This window comes from Callorhinus ursinus, unplaced genomic scaffold, assembly GCF_003265705.2.
Source record: "Callorhinus ursinus isolate GAN/ISIS: 27379988/994484 unplaced genomic scaffold, GSC_fseal_2.0 scaffold43, whole genome shotgun sequence".
NCBI lineage: Eukaryota > Metazoa > Chordata > Mammalia > Carnivora > Otariidae > Callorhinus > Callorhinus ursinus.
The window spans coordinates 1,340,601-1,362,300 of record NW_027397105.1 but is presented as its reverse complement, the minus strand read 5'-3'; the positions used below and the strand labels follow the sequence as shown (position 1 = coordinate 1,362,300).

At 57.1% G+C, this 21,700-nt stretch overlaps 1 protein-coding gene across 1 annotated transcript; it reads right to left on the bottom strand.

Moving 5' to 3' along the window:
• Positions 1 to 813: 813 nt before the first annotated feature.
• On the bottom strand, positions 814 to 21,662 carry NUP88 (nucleoporin 88). Its single transcript, XM_025864410.2, has 17 exons — positions 21,060 to 21,662; positions 18,844 to 19,013; positions 17,995 to 18,120; positions 14,952 to 15,038; positions 13,776 to 13,952; positions 10,653 to 10,839; positions 10,303 to 10,450; positions 7,127 to 7,225; positions 4,656 to 4,746; positions 3,116 to 3,217; positions 2,554 to 2,712; positions 2,195 to 2,320; positions 2,055 to 2,120; positions 1,852 to 1,932; positions 1,513 to 1,639; positions 1,301 to 1,419; positions 814 to 1,028 (listed from the first exon to the last, which is right to left on the bottom strand). Exons 1-17 carry the CDS (start codon positions 21,333 to 21,335, stop codon positions 965 to 967), a joined length of 2,205 nt encoding a protein of 734 aa, XP_025720195.1. The 5' UTR covers positions 21,336 to 21,662; the 3' UTR covers positions 814 to 964.
• Between the last annotated feature and the right edge of the window lie 38 nt (positions 21,663 to 21,700).

The window sequence follows — 21,700 nt, the reverse complement described above, 5'->3', positions numbered from 1 at the left end:
TTTCAGAGGACTGCAGCCGGGTCACAACCTTCCTGAATGGCCTCCATCTGCCCCCTGGGAATGCCGGCACCTCGCAGACCGTTTCCTCCCTCTGCAACCAACGGCGGTCTGCAGCGGCGGCCAACTGGGGGAGCCCGGCCGCGAACATGCTAGAGGAACCTCAGCGGAGAGTCCTGGTTCTGCTCAGTCTTTCTGGTGTGAAACCGCAGTGACGCTACCCATGGAGGAAGCACTTCTTGAAACCGGGCTGTGTGTGAGACAGGAAGCGGCCGAGAAGGTGGGGTTCTGCCCCCGCAGACAAAGAACAGGTCGGCTGGCTTCCCCGAGCATCCGTGTGCTGGCATGGCTGACCCACCCCCTCACCTGGAACCTCCTTCCCTCCTGGCTCTTCCGCGGCGGTCACAGCTGCGTCCACCTTCTAGAACTCACACCGGGGGGTGCGAGAGATGACCTAACGCTGAGGACAGACCCACACCCGGAGAGGCTGCTCTCATGCTGAGGCCCGACCCACCCAGCACCCGTTGGGGACTGCTCGCAGCCGGCGCCGCTCTGGAGGGTGGTCCTGCCTGTCAGTCGCCCCTGCCCGGCTCTGAGCGGGCCTTGGGGGTGACCGTGTGACTGCACTCGACATGTGTCTTCGAGAAAGTGGTGTTAATCAGCCGCTGCCTCGTTCAGTCCTGGGGTTCTGGCTGCTACTAGAAAACGCAGCTCCTGTGTTGGCTGAGCACGGAGACGTGGGACGGTTTCAAAAGACCCTAGTTCCTTGCTGAACACGATCCTAAACTTCAACTTAAATATAAAGTACGTTCCAACTTTAAATAAAAGCATTTATTAGATCATTATAAAACCAGTAGGAAAGACTAATCACCAGGGCCCAGTCCAACAGCGCCTCTGCGTAGGGGAGGTAAGGCCACCTGTCGGAGCCTTCGCCGCGTCCACCCCCAGGGGCCCACTCCCTGTGCACTCAGAAGTTGACGTGGTTTCGGATATCATTGATCTGCTTCACCATCTCTCTTATGTGTTCACCCCTGTAAGATCATACAGTCACTCAGTTCCGGGGACGCAAGGAACAAACAAGGCATTAACGCTCATGCCGAAGGAATTAAGCAGCGATGCTCGAGTGTGCGGGACGTGCTCCGCCGAAGCGAACCGTGCGAGCTTTCCACGCGGTGCGGTGGGGCTCGCTGCCCGGGGACCCCATCAGCCACACGACACGGTCCCGTCGCTGCCCCTCCCACCATCCTCGGCCCCTCGGCCCCTGGGACCCGTGAACGCGGGCGGCGCGGCAGGCGGCACTTACTCCTCCTTCAGGACGGACTGGATGCACCTGCGCTGGTAGGCGCTGAGAGCAATGGCGGGCTTCTGTGGGCTCAGCACCTTCTCCATCTTCCGCTGCTGATAGTCCTTCTTCATGGTAACCTCGAGTGTCAGAACACGGCCTGTGGCTGGCTGCGCTTCCACCGCCCCTCGGACTGAGCGCCCAGCGCCCAGCGCCCACCGCCCACCGCCTACCTGCTTGATGGCGTTGCCCAGGTGCCGCAGCTGCTCAGGAATCAGCTGCAGCTCCTTCTTCATGTCCCTCTCGCTGTCGGACAGAACCGGCAGCTGAGTGTGGAATCGGTGCAGCACGGTCTTCGTCCTGGAGCGAGCCAGGCGGGCGGGTGTCTCAGGCCATGGGGGCACCGAGCGCACCAGAGCCCCGGGTCCTCGAGGGCGGCTCTGCGCCCCCCACGGGACGGGCGGGGCTCCCCCGCGCTGTCGCCCCAACGCCTCCTGGCACGGGCGGCGCCGTCCCTGCCCCAACAGGCTCAGTACCCTAGAGCTTGGGCCGGAACGTTCGCGGCCACTGACCTGCTCATGAGATCCTCTTGTCTCTCCCTGGCCTCCTCGTACTTGTCAGCCAAGCGCTCCGCCATTTCTCGGAGACTTTTCCTAACGGCAGAAACCAAGGGGCTCTCGGGCTGCACCCCAACACCGAAGCCAAGTGTGTGCTTCTGCGTCTGAGCGTTTGAACGGGAGACGCGGCCGCGTTCCCCGTTCGCTGGGGCACTTACCTCTCCTCGCGGCAGTAATTGAGGTCTTCCAGTTGTTTCTTCTTCTGGTCACATAACAGCTTGACCCTGGGGGAACACGGAGACTCAGCAGAAGTCGGGCCGGGCCGCTGGCGGGGCACGCGGGCGCGGGGCCGGGGTACCTGCGCTGGATCTCCTCCTTGGCCAGGTCCTGCTTCAGGATGTACTGCTCCCGGAACACCTGTGTGGCCCTGCTCAGCAACTGCAGGCATTCCTCCGGGGCGGGGGCCGCGTCTCCGTCGGACGACCTGGGAGAAGAGCATCTGCTGTGACTCCCTGTCTGCCCCGCAGCCCCTCTCCCTGCTTCTGCCCCCCCCCCCCCCCCCGTCACCCGCTGACGGCCCAGGCCCCGTTCCCCTCACGCCCAGCACGGCAGGACGTGGGAGCCAAGACCGCGGAGGACAGAGGACGGACAGGATGCAGAGACGGCCGAATGCAGAGACGGGAGCCTGGTAAAACCTGGACGCCCCAAAGCTCATACTTCAAAAAGGCGGGATTTGCAACACTCCGTTGTAAAATGCTTCTGATGTGCTTTTCGAAGGAATCTGGGCTTTCGGCCAGAATGCGGAGGGGAGACTCCGCTGCTGCCACGTCTTCTCGGGTACAGAGCAGGGGAGGAGATGCCGGGTGGACCGTGCTCCTGCAAGACAGACGCGACCCGACGCCGTCTACCGTGGGCTCATCGGCTGCGTGTCCCACAGGAGCCTCGTCCACGCTGAGCTGTGAGGACACGACAAACCAGACAGCGTGTCTCCCGTAACAGGACGAGACTGCAGCTCTCTGCCTGAAATCACCTTGGGGGGGGGCCGTGCCCCCTCGTCTACCAACGCTGCCGTGTCCCAGCATGGCAGGACGGGATCTTTCCAATAAAGACGTTGAACTGACAGAGGCAGCCCCAAAATATAAATTCATCATGGACTCTCTGCGGAGCACTGGACAGGCTGTTAGTCACGTGAACGAACCATGCATTTCCCACATGTGATTCTGGATCTGGGATTCTCCCAGCAGGACGGTCAAGCGTGTGAGGACATGAGGGGACTTACAGCAAGGGCCTTATGAGGCACTCGTAGGTGCTGGTGATGCAGACCATCGTGGGCCCCAGGATGTCGGGCACGATCCAGAACCCTCGGATGGGGGCCGGCTGCCTGGAACGACACGGCCGCAGGGGTTGACGCTCGGCCAGGACGCCCCTGCAGGAGTGTAAAGCTGGGGACTGGAAGGCCGCCATGCTGGGAGTCCTGGTCGCCTAACAGCCTGGAGGCTGTTGGGACAGGAGCCACGGGGCAGCGCTCACAGAACCACCAGCTGCTGCTGGCTCGCACGCCAGGCCCAGCGCAGCGCGAGCGCTCGCAGACGCTCAGACCGCACAGGAGGCGAGCACCCAGCGTCCAGCGCTCCTGCACCAGCTTGCAGGGCTTCACCTACGGTCTCCACCCCCTGCCCTGCCCCGCGGGGGAGGCGGAACTGGGTCCCGGCAGGGACAGCGGCCCACGTGCTTGCGTCGCCTGTCCCTGCCCTTAACCACAACCCTCCTTCCGGGCGGGAGGGGGAGACGGTGCGGGGTCCAGGAGTGAAAAGGCCTGTTTTCAGGGTGAAGCCTGCACCTGGGGAGCAAGAAGCTATGACTGCGACCAGGCCCGGAGCAAGGCCGCCGCGGGAACTGCAGCCTGTGGGTGACCCCCCTGCTCACAAGCTGCCCTCACCCGACCCTGCGGGAAGAAATCGCTATCCTGACTTGGCGCTTGGCGATTTCCAATCTGTGGATTCACACCTAAGCGACATAGTTTAATTTTACCTGTTTGAGAAATGTGTACAATGGGACTTTATTCCCTATTTTCCCCCCTCGCTTTCTGACCCAGTGCTGTCCTCCCCCCCCCCAGCAGGGCCTTCCCTGCGCATCCCCGAGAGCCCCCCGCCTGTTGTGCGCGTCTGGACCCTTCCCTGCTCGCAGCTGCTCTCCGTCAGCCCGCAGCACCCCCTACCCCCGCAGCTGGGTGGCTCCAGGTGCACAGGTGGCTCCTGTGCCCATCCTGTGCCCTCTCCCAAGCTCCTTCCCCGCGGCCCGGCTCCCACCCCCGCATGCCCCCGTCCACGCGTCTTCCATCTTCCCGAACCCACCCTTCCTCCTGGCCCGTGTGTGCAACGGCAGGACCGCGATGCAGTGACCCCAGTACAGAGCTGGGAGTCATTCTAGATCTTTCCCTTCATTCACTAAACGTCCACGGACCGTGTGTCCCCTGGCCGGAAACGGAGCACGAGACAGTGTGTGTCACAGACACGGTCTCTGCCCCCACGGACCTCACCACAAACCAACCCCAACTTCAGTGCGTGCGACAGAGAGACAACCAGGCAGACGGGGACCCAGGGAGCCCTCGCTGAAGACGTGACGTGAGCTCGGGGTCACACACGACATGTGCTCGCGAGGGGACGGCAGCAAACAGGGGTGGGGCACACCGTGTGCAGGCGGCCGTGAGGCAGGTGCCATGACCCACAGCCCCTCGGGTCAGCTGTCATGTCCGTCGGGTGGCGATGTGAATTCGGCTGGGACCCGGGACCCGAGCGCGCGGGGAGACGCGGCCTTACCTGCAGGGCAGTGGCTTCGTGCAGAGGATGTGCTCCACGAAGCACTTCTGCTCCGCGGCGAGCTCCTGCAGACTGTCCTTATCTTCCTCGTCTGGGGGGGGGGGGCACACCACGGTCAACGAGCCGCGCACGGCCCCGGGCACCAGCTGGAGGCGGCCAAGTGCCCGCCTCAGACCCCAGCTTCGTGCAGACCGCGCCCTCCCGACACGGGGCTCCCGGCTCCTGGCCCAGCAGGGAAAGTGGGCTTTCCCTGGTCAGCTGCGGAAACAGGCGTGTTCCCGGCCAGGGTTCCTGGGCGGCCGCCGCCTCACACACGCCTTGGCAGGTTCTGCAACAGCTTCCCGAAACGTGATTCACAGCGGCACACAACCCACCGCTTAAAGTGTGTAATTCCAGGGGGTTTGCTGCACAATTGTACACCCACCACCACAGAGATTTTTAAAATCTTTTCACGAGGGGCACCTGGGGGGGCTCAGTTGATTAAGCGTCTGCCTTCGGCTCAGGTCATGATCCCAAGGTCCTGGGGTCGAGCCCCGCATCGGGCTCCCTGCTCAGTGGGGAGTCTGCTTCTCCCTCTGCCGCTCCCTCTGCCCCTCCCCCTGCTTGTGCACCCTCACTCTTTCAAATAAAAAATCTTAAAAAACGTTTCATTACCCAAAAGGAAGCTGCACACTCCTGAGCAATCACGTGAGTTCCGCCAATGGCCCCAGGCCACTGCCACCACCCTCCGGCCTTCCCCCTCCGCACACCTGCCTACCCTGCACAGTTCCCGCACGCGCACAGCCAGGCGACGGGTAGCTGTCTGGGCGAGGCTCCCTGTGCCGCAGGCCTGAGCCGGCACCTCATCCCTTCCTACTGTTGGCAGACACTCCATCGATGGCTGGGTCGCTGCCCCATCGGCAGTGACGGACACACGACCGTCTGGCTCTCACGAGGACACGGCTGTGAACACCTGCTCACTGTTTGTGTGGACACGTGCGTGCGCACCGGGCAGTGGACTGCTGGGTCAGGCCGTAAGTCTGTGTGGGTCGCCTGGGGCACGGCCAGACTGCTTCCCTCGGCGCGGCACCACGTCACGTGTCCGCAGGCCCCGTGCTGACTACTCTTGTTAGGACCGGTTCTGATTTTAGCCACTGTGCGCCGGGCGTGAAGTCGCACCCAGCGGTCGCGTGGCGTCTCACTTCCATGACTACTGATACGGGACGTGTTTCCATGTGCTTACTGGCTCTGCACCTCACTGGAGGAACAATGTCTACTCAAACCCTTCGTCCTTTTTTGAGTTGGAGTCTTGCCTTCATATTACTGATTTCTACAAGCCCCTTATGTATTCCAGCTACAAGTCCGTTACCAGATACGGGATTTGCACTTACTCCCATCCTGGGGATTGTCTTTTCACTTCTGTAACAGTGTTTTCTTCTGGGAGTTCTAGAGTTTTAGTTCTGTGATCCATTTTGAGTCATTCTTGCGTCACGGTGTGAGGAAGGGGTCCAGTTCCGTCCTGTCGCAGGTACATGCGGGTGTCCCAGCACCACTGGTCAAAAAGACTGCTCTCCCGCACTGATCTCTGTTGGCGCCTTTGCGGAAACCAACTGGACTCTCCACCCCGTTCCCTCGACCTATGCGAACCTCCTTATGTCAGCGTCACGCTGTCTGCGGTACCGTACCTTTTGTAAGAAGTTTTGAAATCGGCAAGTGTGGGTCCTCCAACTTTGTTCTTGTTTTTCAAGACTGTTTTGGCTAATCTAGGGCCTTGGAATTCCAAATGAATTTTAGGATCAGCTTGTCAATTTCTGCAAATTCTGACAGGGATGGTACTGGGTCTGCACATCGACTTAGTGAGTACTGCCATTTAACAATATTAAGTTTTCTGATCCATGGGTGGTGTTTATTTATTGAGGCTTCTTGTTTCTTTCAGTAACATTTTGTAATTTTAAGCCTATGTTTTACACTTTTGTTAAATTCATTCTTAAGCATTTTCTTTTGAAGCTATTATATGTGGGACTGTGTTATTTTTCTTTTGGCTTATTCACTACTAGTGCACAGAAACAGATGTTTGCACACTGCTCTTGTATCGTGCAAGTTCTCTGAAACCTTTATTAGTACACACACTTTTGTAACGTGTCCCCTATGATTTACTGTATAAAAGATCGTGTTGTCAGAAAAGAGAGTTTTAGTTCTTCCTTTCTAATCTTGAAGCCTTTTATTTCAGTTTCTTGGCTAGTTTCCTTGTCTGCCAGCTCGACAACAATGTTGAACACAAGTGGCAAGAGCAATGTGCTTGTGCTTCAGATCTTAAGGGGAAAGTGTGGAAGGCAGAACTTGTAAACAACCAAACTGGACATTCAGTGGAGATTTCCTGAGCCGAAATCAAGAGTCGGACTCTCAATGGACTGAGCCACCCAGGCGCCCCGATTCTAAACTACTTTTTGATAGAATCTGTGAAGCATACTGGAAAGTAACAAAAAACTCACCTGACCCAAGAAACTTGTGAAGTTTATGAATCCAAGTGAGCCCAACACTGTGCACGCCGGCCTCGTGAGTACAGTGGTATCTGGAGGGACACTTGGGATCTGCAAACAGAACCACGAACGATACAATGGCAGTCGTTAGAACACGGACATTCACCCCAGAAGCCTGCAAACACGTGTGTGGACAGAAGTGACAGACGGTCTGCAAGTCCTTCACACTGTGCTACCGTGTCAGGGGTTTTGAAACTTTAAGATCCGAATTCAGTTTTCAAATACATTTTAAGTATTTTTAAAAGTAATAAACACAACCCAAATATTTCTCAACAGAAGAGTTCACCAAAACATACATACTTGTCCACCTCTGGGCATTTACTTGCAGTCCTTCAAAGTAAAACGGGGCAGCTCTGCAGAAACATATGCGTCACTCCGCGAACCTACTCAAGCAAGTGCATAAGTCACAGCCCGCCAGGACGACCGCGGACTCAGCAGTCCCGACACCGTGCGTCCACACAGGCGTGGGGTGTCACTTCTCAATAATGCTGACTCACGGATGGTTTTACTTTCAATTTGAATCCTTTTTTTTTTTAATTCCTTAGGTAAGATTACTCCCACCGTGGGGCTTGAGCTTATGTCTCTGAGGTCAGGAGTCACATGCTCTTCCAATTGAGCCAGCCAGGTGCCCCAATATTTTTTTTTTTTGATATAATTCTTGTTTGACAATCCTTTATATTTACTAATTTTTAAAAAGATTTATTTTATTTTTTTAAAGATTTATTTACTTATTTGAAAGAGCGAGAGAGAGAGAGAGTACATGAGAGGGGGGAGGGCCAGAGGGAGAAGCAGGCTCCTCGCTGAGCAGGGAGCCCGATGCGGGACTCGATCCCGGGACTCCAGGATCATGACCTGAGCCGAAGGCAGTCGCTTACCAACTGGGCCACCCAGGCGCCCCAAGATTTATTTATTTTAGAGAGCACGCACGCATACATGCAAGAGAGAGGTGGGGGGGGTGGACAGAACCTCCAGCAGACTCTTCGCTGAGCATGGAGCCTGACGTGGGGCTCAATCTCACGACCCTGAGATCGTGACCTCAGCCGAAATCAAGAGTCGGGCGCCTAACTGACTGAGCCACCCAGGAACCCAGAGGATCCTTTATAGTTTATACTAAGAAACATGAGGAACCGTTACGTAATTTAGATGAAATGTTCTATGCTTCTTTTGAGCCCTAGTACCAGTGAGACTACCTGAGCCTAAAAGATGAGTTCCTGAATATTTATGAATATTTATCGCTGTGACTCAGTACTTTCAAAACATTAAACAACTAAAACCAGATACAGAAGTAATTTACATGCTGAAGCTGACTGAAGATGCAACGGTTGAGGGGCTGGCTCAGTCTGTGGGGCATGTGACTCTTGATCTTGGGGTCATGAGTTCGAGCCCCAGGCTGGGTGTAAAGATTACTTAAAAGTAAAATCTTAAAAAAAAAAAAAAAAAAAAAGTCTGGGGCACCTGGCTGGCTCAGTTGGTAGAGCATGTGACCCTTGGCGTCAGGGGCATGAGTTCAAGCCCCACTGTGGGTGTGGAGCCTACTTTAAGAAAAAGAAAAAAAGATGCAACTGTCATCCATAAGCCCCAGATGAAAATTTCCTCCTAACAGCCTTTCTTACTGTTGACTTCACAGTAAGTAAATGTTGTGAAGTGAATGTTAACATTTTTTTCCTGTTTTGTATGTTGGGGTTCTGCATAACTACTCCCTAAAAACAGCATTATAGTATTACAAAATTTTAAAAATCCTGGTGTATGGCAGTCCTCTCCCTGAAGAATAAAATATTAAAAAGTTTCTTTTCATCTGGCCAAACTGGAGACTTTATCTCAGGCTCAAATCATCTCATTAGGTCTATTGTTTCCAACGGCTTTTCAAAATGTGTCTGCGCTGAAGTCAAAAGAAAAATCTCAGGATTGGGAAAGAACCAGAAATCTGTTACAAAAGAGGCAACGTTCATAACTGAAGTAGGAATCTGTTAGACACCCTGCTATTCGGTGGCCACTCACATCATTAAAAATCTGGGTACGTTTCAGTGACTGCAATGTGTCTTAAGTACAAATATGAACGAGTCAAAAATTTACTAGTTTCACATACGAAATATTAACTCTTGTTGGAAAAACCAAGATAAGAATATCTCTGTTGAAGATTTCCCAAAGACCTATATCCTCTTTATGAGGAAACCAAGCAGTGTGTGGCCCTTACCTCACCGGGTCCCGGTGCTGTCATCGCTAAGTGGGGACCCCTACCGCCTGGACTGTCTAATCAGACGTGCTCTGTGACTCCCTGTGTTGGCCTACTGCACGAGAACCACGAGCCCCGAACGTCTGCTGTCCTCTCTACGGAGCTGAACCCGATCCCGTGGGCTGGCTCCAGGGCCGGTGAGCAGAGGAGCTCCTGTCTCTGCACGGGGCCCGGAAACCTGGAGGGGACTCCCGAGAAGCGGTGGAAGGACAGCGGGATTGCAGGGACTCGTGTCAGAGCGCCTCCCAGGTCATCTGATGTCACCCCGACTGTTTCCAGATGAGAAGACAGAGCCCAGAGGGGTTCACCGAACACCCATTCGTGTCAGAATTGTGCCCCAAACCCAGCAGGAGCCAGGCTCCTTCCACTCAGCCACTTGGCATCTGCACAGCACCGGCTTCCCGGGGCTCAGCAGTTTACCCAGAAGCTCCCCAAACACAGAGAAGCTGCCGGAAAGATCTGGTACCAACCCAGGTAAATTAGAAAAAGATAAAAAGGAGAGCTTTCAAACTGGATCTGGGAGGAACAAGATACTATGATGTGTTCAAAAGCGAAGACCTGAATCTTCACAGCAGAATCTTAGATTTGGACTTTAAAATTCCTTTTAAGGGTTACTAAAAGTTTCTATACGTTTAAGTACTTGAATCATGAAATCAGCTTTCGACTGGACTGGAAAAATTCCCCACTCTTGGTCTGGGCGGATCCAGACGGCAGACCTCCGCCTGGGAAACCGCCCAGCCTCTCCCGGCCCCGGAGCGGCGCGTGAAGCCCGGCAGGCGCTCGGGGCTCAGTCAGCCTTCCCGCGGCTGGAACCCCAAAACCACGGCCCGGGAGCAGCCGGCCCCGTCCCCGGACTAGCAGGTCGGGCTGGAAGTTAGGGCGGTGCCCCTGTTACCTCTGTGCAGTTTGATTGGACAAGAAAAGTCAGAGTCGAAGGGGTCGTCGTCCCCGGCGGCGAGCGTCAGGCCGAGCTCCAGCTCCACGCACTCGAACACGTACAGGGAGGGGACCAAGTCGGCCCTGGAGGCCCAGGACTTCTCCGACTGTGGAAGAAGCAGCGGCGTCTCAGCGGTTCGCGTTCATCCAGCCGACGGGACCCCCCCCCCCGCTCGTGCCCTGGCGGGGGGACAGACGGCCTCTCTCGTGTCCGGCAGACGCGAGCCCGGTTCCGAAGGGCCCGTTCGGGGGCCACGCCTTGGGCCGGGCAGTGACAGGGGGCCCCCCCGCCGTCGGCGCCCGCCTCACCGTCCGGTCGTCGTCGTCGTCCCCGTCCAGCACGACGCAGTGGTACAGCACCCCCGACTCTGTGGCGACCACCAGCACGTTGGGGACGCAGGGCAGGCAGAGGACAGCGCACGCGTCGTAGCCGTAGTTGTCTTCCGCGGCGGGGTGCATGGGCAACGGGCCCAGCAGCCTCCCGACACTCCCGGGGCTGCGGGGACAGCGAGACGCGCGGGTGGGCGGCGCGGACCGGCCGTGAACGCAGCGCCGGGCGGCCCCCAGGCCTCCGCGCTCTCCTGCTCGCCTCGCACCCCCGGGGCCTCGCGACTGCAGACGAGTCCACACCCAGAGGGCACGGACAGCGTCTGAAGACAGTTTTGGTTGTCGCCATGGCGGTGCCGGGGGCGCTTACTGGTGCGCTGGGGCAGAGGGTGCTGCCCGCGCCCCGCTGTTCAGCTCAGCCAGCACCAGCGCAGAGGCTGAGAAACCGGGCCCCAAACCTAGGACGGTGCTTCCCCCGTCACGTCTCCGAAGCTACCCAGTGCCGACAGCCCCAGGGAGACCCTCGCTGCTAAAGCCACGGCCGCGTAGCTGCCCCGCAGCTGCACTGAGCCCCCCGCACCTCCACACCTGCCCTGTCTCCCCCGCTCCCCGTCTCTCCGAGCACACCCCTCGTGCTTTCTCCAACTTCTGTCCCTTGAAGACTGGCGCCCCCCAGATTCTGTCCCAAGCCCCCGCCCCGCTCTCCACGCACACAAGAGCACACTCAACTGTGCCTGCTTCTGACTACTGCCTAGACCCTGCATTCTCCTGTGGAACGTAGCGTCTCTTCGGGGCTTCAGACCCAGCGTCCACGTGGCAACACAGTTAGTCCTGGGGGACGGCCCAAGGGACCCTCAGCTGGGGAAGGAGATGTGTAGCCAGAATTACCATACGTGTGCTGAGTGTGACAACACGGGAATTTACAGCGCGAGAGGGACACAGGGACAAAGACACTGAGGTAAGGGGGTGCCTGGGTGCTCGGTCGGGTAAGCATCTGACTCTTGATTTCTGCTTAGGTTGTGAAATGAGTCCCACATGGGGCTCCGCACTGAGTGCAGACTCGGCTTGAAAATGTCCCCTGCCTCTCCCGCCTGTGCTCTCCCACTCTCTAAAATAAATAAAATTTTTTTCCTTAAGATGTATTTATTTGAGACAGAGAAACAGAGTGAACACGAGCAGGGGCAGAGGGAGAAGCAGGCTCCCCGCGGAGCAGGGAGCCCGATGTGGGACTCGATCCCAGGACCCCGGGATCACGACCTGAGCCGAAGGCAGATGCTTCACCGACTGAGCCACCCAGGCGCCCCTAAATCATTAAAAAAAAACTGAGGTAAAAAAAGGTACCAAAAATAAATAAGAGCAATGAGAAAGGACGTATTCTGGGAAGGGACTGTGAACACTCCAGCTAAGGAGCAGCTCTGGAAAGTTCTGGAAGCATGGACGGCCAGGACCCACAGGAAGGTGACCCCGCTTACTAGGATGGGAGGCGATGGATACTGTCTGAGGCCACAGGAAAGTAGCCCACGACTGGCGTGGGACCCGGGCAGTCTCCCTGCGGGGCAGCGGCCATCAGCGGGGCTCCACGTGGAGGTGACGGAGCCGTGCTTCGCCAGGATGAATGTGACAGCAGTGAGGAGAGGACGTGGAGGGGCAGATGGGGTTTGGGCCGCTGGTGAGGGGATGAAGGCTCTGGGCAGAAGAGGGGCCAAAGCCAAGACAAGGGACTGGAAAGAAAGGGATTTGTGTTCCAGGAACTTTTAGGGTAAAATCAAGAGAATTTGGGACCGGACTAGACTGCACATAAGAGAAGGCAGAAGGCGGTGGGAGGCTAATGGTGTCAGCACAGAAGCCCCCAGACGGGTCCCGTGTGAACGGCGGAGAGCGTGAGGGTCGAGGAGAATCCGAGGGGAGTGAGTCCTCAGAGCCCTGCCGCCCATCGAGCTCTTCACCTTTCTCACCTCACGGCTCCGCTCAGCCTCCTGCCCCCTCCACCCGGGGTCTTCCCGCGGGCCCCCCAGGCCCAAGCTCCCGTGTGACCAGTGTCCTGCTGCTGCCAGCCAGGCGGGCGAGCACGGCCCCCGCCCCACTCCCGCGGTGCCCGCCACGCCGCGCCCACCCGGGTCTGCTGAGGGAGCGCCAGGGGACGAGGGGCCACACGCCGGGCCCTGGATTTCTGTCCGTCGAGACGACTTAGGAACGAAGCACAACGCTCAGCCTCTGGCCTTAGGCCTTCCTGGTTACAAACTTGCCCCAAATTCTTAGCCTCTTGCGTCACACACCATGACGGGGGAGCCTCAGCTCTTTATCTTCAGCATCTGCCTCTGCTCCCGAGGCCTGTGTTTCCAACTGTCCCCAGAGCGTCCCCACGGTCTTGTCCAACTCAGGGTCAGTCGGGCCCTCGGTAACACCACTGCCCGCCCCGCCGGCAGCCGGCTCTCACGGACCCTCCCCCTGCGCCGTCTACTGCGCGCACCTCTGCCTTGGCTTCCGAACGGCCCCGGTCTGCGGCCTGCAGGTGGTCAGCCAACGTGGGCCACAGCGACTTCCGACGTCTCTGCCCCGTGCGTCCCTTACCAACCGTCTACCCTTCTGCTCGGAAGCCATCGCCGGCTTCCCACGGCCCTACCCTACAGAAAAGACCCTGTGTCCCCTAACCGGGTGTAGAACTCCACCACATGTTCCCCAGGCAGCCACTTCTAGCTCCATCATCCGATGCCCTGTACCTGAAACCCCGCCCCTGCCACAAATGTCTCATCGCTGAGCCGCGAGTGACACGTGCACCCACCCGCACGCCCTTCCCCAGCCCTCGGTGGATCCCGCGTTAGACATGTGTCCCTCTCCACGAAAACGTCCCCATCTCCTTCACTGCGATCCACCTCTCCCTCCTCTGAGCGGCCACTGTCTCTGTACCACTAATGTGGCGTCTCTTCTCCCCACAACTGGGACATTGGACCCCAGGCTGCCCTGTCTGCCCTTCCCGTCGGTGCCTCGCCCACATGAGATGAACCGCTGTCTGGTCAACGGTGAGGAAGTCACAGGTCAAAGGATCGGTACCACGCAAGCCAAGCACTACAGGGACCCCGCGTCCCCTGGCCGCCCCTCACTCACCTGTGCGCCAGGCTGACGTAGGTGAGGAAGGTCTCCCCGTTCTCATACAGGATGTACAGCGGGTGCACCACGACCTCCCCTTTGCCCTTCTGCCCGAACATGCTCTTCGGGACCGTGGACAACGGCCCGAAGTCAAACGCAACTGCTGTCTCCCCCAGAGACGCGGTATACGCCCTCCTGAAAAGACATTGAAAACCAGCCTGTTGAAAATAAAATGTCCAGTAACAGGAAGTGGGGGTGGAATTTGTATTCAGTGGAGAAGACAGAAAATCACACTTAAAACGACAAAAGCGTCAAACCCTACAGTGCGGCTTCCCTCTTCAGCAGCTCGAACCTACAGACGAGCGGTAAAACCCCGCACAGGGACACGCGCGAACCCAAGAGGAAGACAGCGGGAGGACCAGCTCTGAGCGGGGGAGACATGCCTTCCACAAGCATCCACGACACACCTGCCCTGAGCAGGTGCTGCTGCATGTTCTGGAAACACGTCGGTGAACCTGAGAGCCCCGCCCTCGTGAGAGCGACAAGACAAGACAAGAGCACAGGACACGGCAGGCGGCGGATGTCAGCACGGGAAGGGAAGCGTGCAGGCAGCCCTGAGCGATCCTTCTGGGAGGGACTCTGACGGGCGACATCTGAGCCCAGACCCGAAGCACCGATGGGAGCGGGTCTGTGGTCACGAGGCAAAGCACAGGCACAGAGGCTCCACGTGGGCAGGGGCGGTGCTGAGAAGGAAGGGCAGGGAAGCCGAGGTGGCCGGGGCCGGAGAGGGGCCGCCTGCAGGCAATCAGTGCAGTGGGGCAGCAGGGACGCAGAGCCACCTGCTTTATACCCCAAGTGTCCCTCTGGCTGCTATGGGGAGATCACAAAGCAGTTCATTTTCTTAATATTTTTCTGTAGGCATTCCCCGTGTTCTACAATAAATACCCGTTACCTTTGTAATTAAGAAAAACCAGTGATATGACGTGCTGCTGTCTTTGTATTTTAAAGTTTAGTATGACTGTCATCCAAAGAGGTTCCAGTTTCCTACAAGGTTAATAAATACAGGTGTTTGCTCACACCACCAAAAGCATGCCGGTCAGAGATGGAAAAACCTTGTAATCTCTGTTGAAACCACATTTGTAATCCCAATAAACTACCGGAAAAAAACATTTCAGGACACGAAGAACAACTTACCCTTTATTGAGTATCAGGCTCTCCTCCTCGGCTTCGGAAAGCACAATGACCCTGGCGGGGGTCTGAGGCTCTCGCAGAGAGTAAATCCTAGCGAGCAAAGGAGGAGAGACCCGCACTTAGAATTCTTTCATTTCAGAACTGCCCTCCACCTAATCACTGCTTCAGCATTTTCCTGCTGGCCTCACAACCATTTCTTTGCCACAGAGCCTGGTCTTCCTGACAGAGCAGTGTACTTTGTCTGTTCTTTAACGACAAAAGAGCAGGGTGTCCATGGGACCTCCAGAAATACTGTGCATCGTTACCAAAGTGCCTCCTGGCCTCCTGCACGCTGTGGCACCGCCGTCTCTCCCACCCTGAGCCCCTGGGCACACTAGCGCCATCTGGGCGCTGCCCGACCGACCCGAGTGGGCCAGCTCCCCTGTACCGCCTGTCTCTGCCCGTCACACACGAACCTCCTCGGAGAGGAGCCACACAGCCCTCTCTACACCCACAGGCTGCACAGAGGGACGTTTAGCTCCCAGTCTGCACACACTGTTGTTACACAAAAACGCAACATCACGTCATCCCTACTTTCCCAAGGGGTAAGTATAAAACGGGCATTTCTTTTACCAACATCGTTTTCATTTAAAATAACAAAAATTCACGGCACGTGGCTATAGTTAAAAGGAGAATTTTCAAAAGGCCAAAAATATCATTATTAGCAATCTCACATCACTTATAAAGCCCTCATCAAGTTAATCACTTTGTCTGACCGCCCTAAGAAACTTTAAACTTCGTTAGTTCCATTACCAGGAAAATGCCATTTAATAGATGTTTTTAACGAAAGTGTGATCCAACTGAACACACGCACTGTGGTCTTCCGCCGCCTGTAAGCAGCACTGACTTCAAAACGCACATAAATGCTGGACAGGATGCACCGTAGCGGGGGCAGTGAAAGGAAGTGCGGGTGCACCGGGTGGGTAGGGAGATCTTGATGCCAGAAACTGTCAACAGGGTCCCAAAGCTGAGGAGAAACAGTAACTACCCCATATTTATTTTTATTTTTTATTTCCTTAGAGAGTGGGAGGAAGGAACGCACAGAGGAAGAGAAAGAACCTCAAGTAGACTCTGCACGGAGCACAGAGCTGACACGGGGCTTGATCTCATGACCCGGAGGTCATGACCTGAGCCGAAATCAAGAGTAAGATGCTCCACTGAGCCACCCAGGCGCCCCAAGTACCCCATTATTTAAAAAAGAACAACCTTCAACAGTGGAGACCAGATACCTCCTTTTAGGCATAACTGGAGGAAGATCTTGGCCTGGGCCCTTTCCCACCACCCCGTTTCTCAGCACATATAAAGGAAGACCAGGGGAGGAGCTCCTGGGTGGCTCAGTCGTTAAGCGTCTGCCTTCGGCTCAGGTCATGATCTCAGGGTCCTGGGATCGAGTCCCGCATCGGGCTCCCTGCTCAGCGGGGAGTCTGCTTCTCTCTCTCCCACTCCCCCTGCTTATGCTCTCTCGCTCGCTGTCTCTCCAATAAATAAATTAAATCTTTAAAAAAAGACAGACAGACCAGGAGAGGGAGCGTCAGGAGTCCTTGCGTATACACTGTAACCTCTGTGGCGGGAGGGTGTCCCCTCCTTTCTTTAGCCCCAACTCCAAAGCCAACTGGGTGAGGAGGAAGACACTCACCGGATTTAGAGATGCCTGTAATGAGGGGAGACGGGTGTCTCATGTCCTACCTGAATCCAGCTGTGCTGCAGGAAACTGCAGGCCCCCAGGTAAGGAATCCCCGAGTGAAATGGACAGGTCACGCCCTAGGGTTGGGGGCTTGTGAATGCTACATGGTATCCACCGCTCATATGGAAATTTCTGCAGGAGGTGGGCTGGAACAGTGTGAGAAAGGACTGTGGTACCGATGCCCAGGTCCCCATGGCCCTTGCAGGGCAGAGCAGAGGACCCTGGCGCTCACCACCACACCACAGAAAAGATAACAATGGCTGCATCGCGAGTGCGAGGATCCTCCATCCCAAGAGAGAACGCGGGCCTGACCGCGGACAGAGCCGGTGGGAGACAGAGCTCCTCAGTGACTGGGGGCCCCTGAAGAAACACACACCGTCTGTGCAGAGGTCCCGTGTCAACGGCGGCCAGCAGCAGCCAATGGGACCAGATGACACCGGGAGCAGGGTCAGGTCCACCCCGACAGCCAGCCAGCCTCAGCTCCCCTCACTTCCAAGGACTGAGACCCCGAGGAAGCAGGAGGCAGCCCCGTCCCTACACATCACCCCACCTCAAGGTGCCGGGGCAGAAACAAAAGCCAGAGCAGTTCAGGCCCTCCCCACACGCGTCCCCTCCCCCAGTGTCCGGCCTGTGCGACAGGCCGGGACCCAGAGAGGGTATGGACTGGACATCGCAGCTTTAAACTGGACACACCAAGTTTAATAACCGAATGTAACCAGAGAGCGATGAGATCTGTTTAAGAGGCCAGTCAGGGGTCAAGCCTTCAGCAGAGAAGGGAGAGCTGGTGGAGCATGGTTAAAAGCAGTGATTAGGAAAAATAACACTATCTGTACCTCAGCTGAGTCCCCACCCCCCTTCCATGTTTTACCTAAATTAGATCCAGAAAGTTAACTGATAATATTACAGAAATCTCTGCAGGATGAGGGCCTTTAGTCAGAGAGTTCAAAACCTGTCAGATCAAACCGGTTCATTTTACAAAATTAGAACTGAGGCTCCCCTCAAGTTTAAGTGGCGCGTTGGGACAAGAATTCAGATCTCTCAACCCCCAGTTATATTCTCTTCTCCCCACGGGGCATCGCCTCCAGCAGAGCGACAGGATGAGAGGCGGGCTCTCTCGGGAGAGTTAGTGAAGGAGAGACTGGAGGCGAGAGGCCTGGCTGGGCGGACGAGCAGTAACCAAGGCCAGGCAGTCAGGGCCGTCAGACAGCCTGCTGGGCCCGAGTGCCTACAGCAGCCTGAGACAGGGCAATGCGACAGCCAGTGACCCAACCCATGGCACCACAGCCGTCCCCGCATGAAGCTGCAGAGATCGAGACACTGCACCTTATCACGTTGTCTGAAGTCAACAGCACGACGTGGGGGTCCAGCAGCTCACTGGGGTACCAAGCGGCATGCTTCAGAGTCAGAGACGTAGAACTGGTGAAAAATCTCTCAGCAACGGGAGTCGTACTACAATAAAGACAACAGTTTTTCCAAAACATTCTGTAGAATGTGGACCAAAGATCTTCTACAGGAAAATCTGTTTTAACACTCTTTACTCTTCTTTCCTTCATTTCTCTCTCAAATTTTGCTGAGAAGAGCAGTCAAAGCATCTGTTCAGTCAATACAAGTGAGGATCGAAACAACCATTTTCTAAATCACAGTGTATTTTCGACCATACTTTTACAAGTGACTTGAGATACACTAACTGATTTGATCCCTTTACTGGCCTGGTGAGAGAACTACAGGGTAAACATGACTGATCCAACTGTGGAAATGGGGAGACACATTTTAGCAAGGGAATATTTTCAGGGAACCACGTTGGGGAGCTAAAGGTGGTTTCTATCTCACACTCTTTTCAACAGATCTTTCACAGACTCTCCCGTTTGCGGATAGTTGAAAAAGATACAAAAATTAAACTTAGTTAAACTTAAACCCGAGACTCATACATAGTAACTGCTTCTCAAAAGTTATCTTATTTCTGCCCACATGAAGGAGCGGAACTCCGGTGGGACAGCAGTGGTCAGCCGGGCAGAAGAAATGCAGGTCACGCAGACATGACAGCAGGAAGCCCAGAGCACGCGGTGTTGGGTCAGCGGCACAGAAAATGCAGCTTACGGACCACCACGGCGCTTGAACGACTGTCCGCACGTGTTACAAACTAGACAAACGATAAACGGAAATACAACTTACCTACAGTTCACTGTTGATTTTCCACCTTCGAATTCAGAATTCTTCCCCCATCTTTTAGGCAGTTCTAATACTGTAAGTCCTCTTACCCCTGTAAGGGCTATGTGATGCTGTGTTGGACTTAACAGGACTTGAGAGATTTCAAACAGGGGCGGATTGATGCACAGCAATCTCTGGGGAATAAAGCAAACTGGTTAAAACAGCTCATTTCACAGTAAATATGTATGCGAGGTACCTGAAAGCACAACCGTCATGGTACAGTTTTCTTTTCAAGATGTTCTTTACTTATTTGACAGAGAGCGAGCGAGCATGAGCAGGGGGAGCGGCAGAGGGAGAGGGAGAAGCAGGCTCCCCGCTGAGCAGGGAGCCTGACGCGGGGATCGATCCCAGGACCCCGGGACCACGCCCTGAGCCGAAGGCCGACGCCCCCCTGCCTGAGCCCCGGCGCCTGTCAGGACGTATGGTTTAGTACCAGGAACCGAGGCAGGTGCTGCTCTCCCCGCTGGGAACTGCAGAGCAATGAAGCATTCTGGGTAAGTGCTAACACCCCGGCTAAGAACTGATGAGAAACTTTTTAACCGCTGAGATTAGAATGTAACATGGAATGCACCAGATTTCCCCACCTTGAAAAATAACCTCTACACATCATTTCTCTTTTTGTGACCGAACTCCAGCCTGCCCCTGACAGTCTCTACACCCCATCAGGTCAGCCTGTGTCCGCGAAGCCACCACGCTCTGCCAGCCTCTGTGTGTCTCGACGGCTCTTCCTTCTCCTTTCGTGGCTGGCTGTCACGGTCCAGGAGACCTCGAGAGACACTCCGCTGATCTCCCGGCCAGGGGTACGTGCGTCTTCTCTGTGCTCTGGAAAACCGTCATAGTTCTTGTCACCCTGCATCGAGTCATCCTTTCAGTTGACCACCCCGCACCGCACAGCTGGCTGTGAATTCCTGAGAGCTGTGTCCTTCCTCACTTACCCTCGGCACAGCACACGGCACAGTGCTGTCTCTGACGTGTTTCAGGGAAGCGAGAAATGAACTCAGCAGCGTTCGTAAAAGACAGCTGCTGTGCTATATCAGAAACAGTCCAGGGAGACAGAGAGCAGCTTCAAGAGCTCCTGCAGCTGGTAAAACACTGCTGGACCCACGCGGCATTTTCCGGGCTTCTGAGGAGCTGCTCGTCTCAGCGTCGCCAGCCCTCACAACGACGCACTTCTTCTGCGGGCACGTTCTGCTTCTCTCCTGCCCACATCACACTGCCATCTTCTGTTCTTTCCACTTTCACTCGTAAACCAGGAGACGGCCAACGTATCACTTACCCTCCCGCAAGGGGAGACTCACCCTCAGCCTTTACCACCGTAACTAGGCCGTTCTGCACACAGTGAGATTTCCGCGGCTCGTGACTGAGGTCTGCAAGCCTGCCTCACTGCTGTGGCCGAGCGGCCCATCGCCCGTTCCAACCGATGCCCACCCAGTGCTCGTTAGGAAGCAGACTGTCCTCTCGCGACCGGCTTCCAGGACTGCAGAAGCACGGCCAGCACCTTGCCAAGATCCAATCCTTTCTCGTCAACAAGAGTCGGTCCGTGGCTCACAACACAAGGCATACGCGTCAGAGCAGGTATCACGTTATTATTTTTTCCAATCTTTAAAAACAGCCGGGATCCGTTTGTTACAGACGGACGTCTGCAGGCAGCGTCTGACCGCAGGCCTGGAAGGCCGCCTCCACCCACTTTCACGTGCTGCCCGCTGACCGACACCCCGCAAAACTCCCGTCCAACTCTGGGAATGGGCTCACCTTCTAGAAGGGAGGAGAAGGGACCGCCAGGGGATTCTGTCCCGCCCCAGGCACAGAACTCGAGCCCCGCCGCCTTCAAACCTGCCCCGACTCGGCGCTCACAGCAACCCCGCAGCAAGGATCGGGGCTGGACCTGGGGCTGCCCCGCCCGCCGCCCGCTCTCCCGCGACGTCTCCCTTCCGAGCACCGGCTCCGCCGGCCTCTGCACGGCCCTTCCCCCCCGGGCCCCCCAGGAACCCCAACGCCCCGAGAGCGTGTCGGAGCCGGCAGACCTCTGCGGAGGGGACGGCACCCGGGAAGGAGAGGCTGCCAAGGCGGCCCCGCCGGGGCGGCACGGAGAGCGGCGCGAAGACCCCGGCCGCGCCGCCGCCCCGCACGCCCGCCCGCCCGCCCGCCGGGACGCGCGGGGAGGCCGGCCCCGGCCCTACCTGGTACTGGGACAGGGAGGGCTCCTCGCCCGCGCCGCCGAGGCCCCGCAGGCGGACCACCAGGAACGAGCTGCCGTCGCCGTCCCACAGGAAGAGCTCTCCGCCCAGGCCCAAGACCAGGTTCCTCGTCAGCGGCGGCGACGAAGACGCCGGCTTCTCAGCGTCGGCCGGGCTCCGGTTCCTCAGCCCCTCGCGGAGCCGCAGGAACACGGCGTGGTTGGGAAGCCAGGCCTGCCACGGCTCCGCGTCGCCCGCGGGGCTTTCGGCGGCCGCCATCTTGGCCCCACTGCGCGCGTCGCCCCCGTGACTCCGCGCGCCGCTGAGCGCAGCCAATCGGCGGCCGGCCGGCCGCGTTCCGACCAATCAGCGAGCGGGCAGCCCGGAAGCACACGGGCCGCGGGGGCGGGGCGGCGGGGAGGGCCGGCCGTCAGGCGGGGGCACCGCCTCGGGAAGGCCAGCCTCCCGGGGGACAGCCTGAGAGCCGCGTCTCTGCTGCTTGGGCACCTCCGCCTGGCTGAGCCTAGACGTCCGAAAGCTTCCCTCGAGCCTCACCTCCCTTACTCCGGGTTGGCTTGACCTCACAAATGCCACTACGGCCCCGCATCCTCGGGGTCCGGCCGGTGGGACCGCCCCTCCCAGAA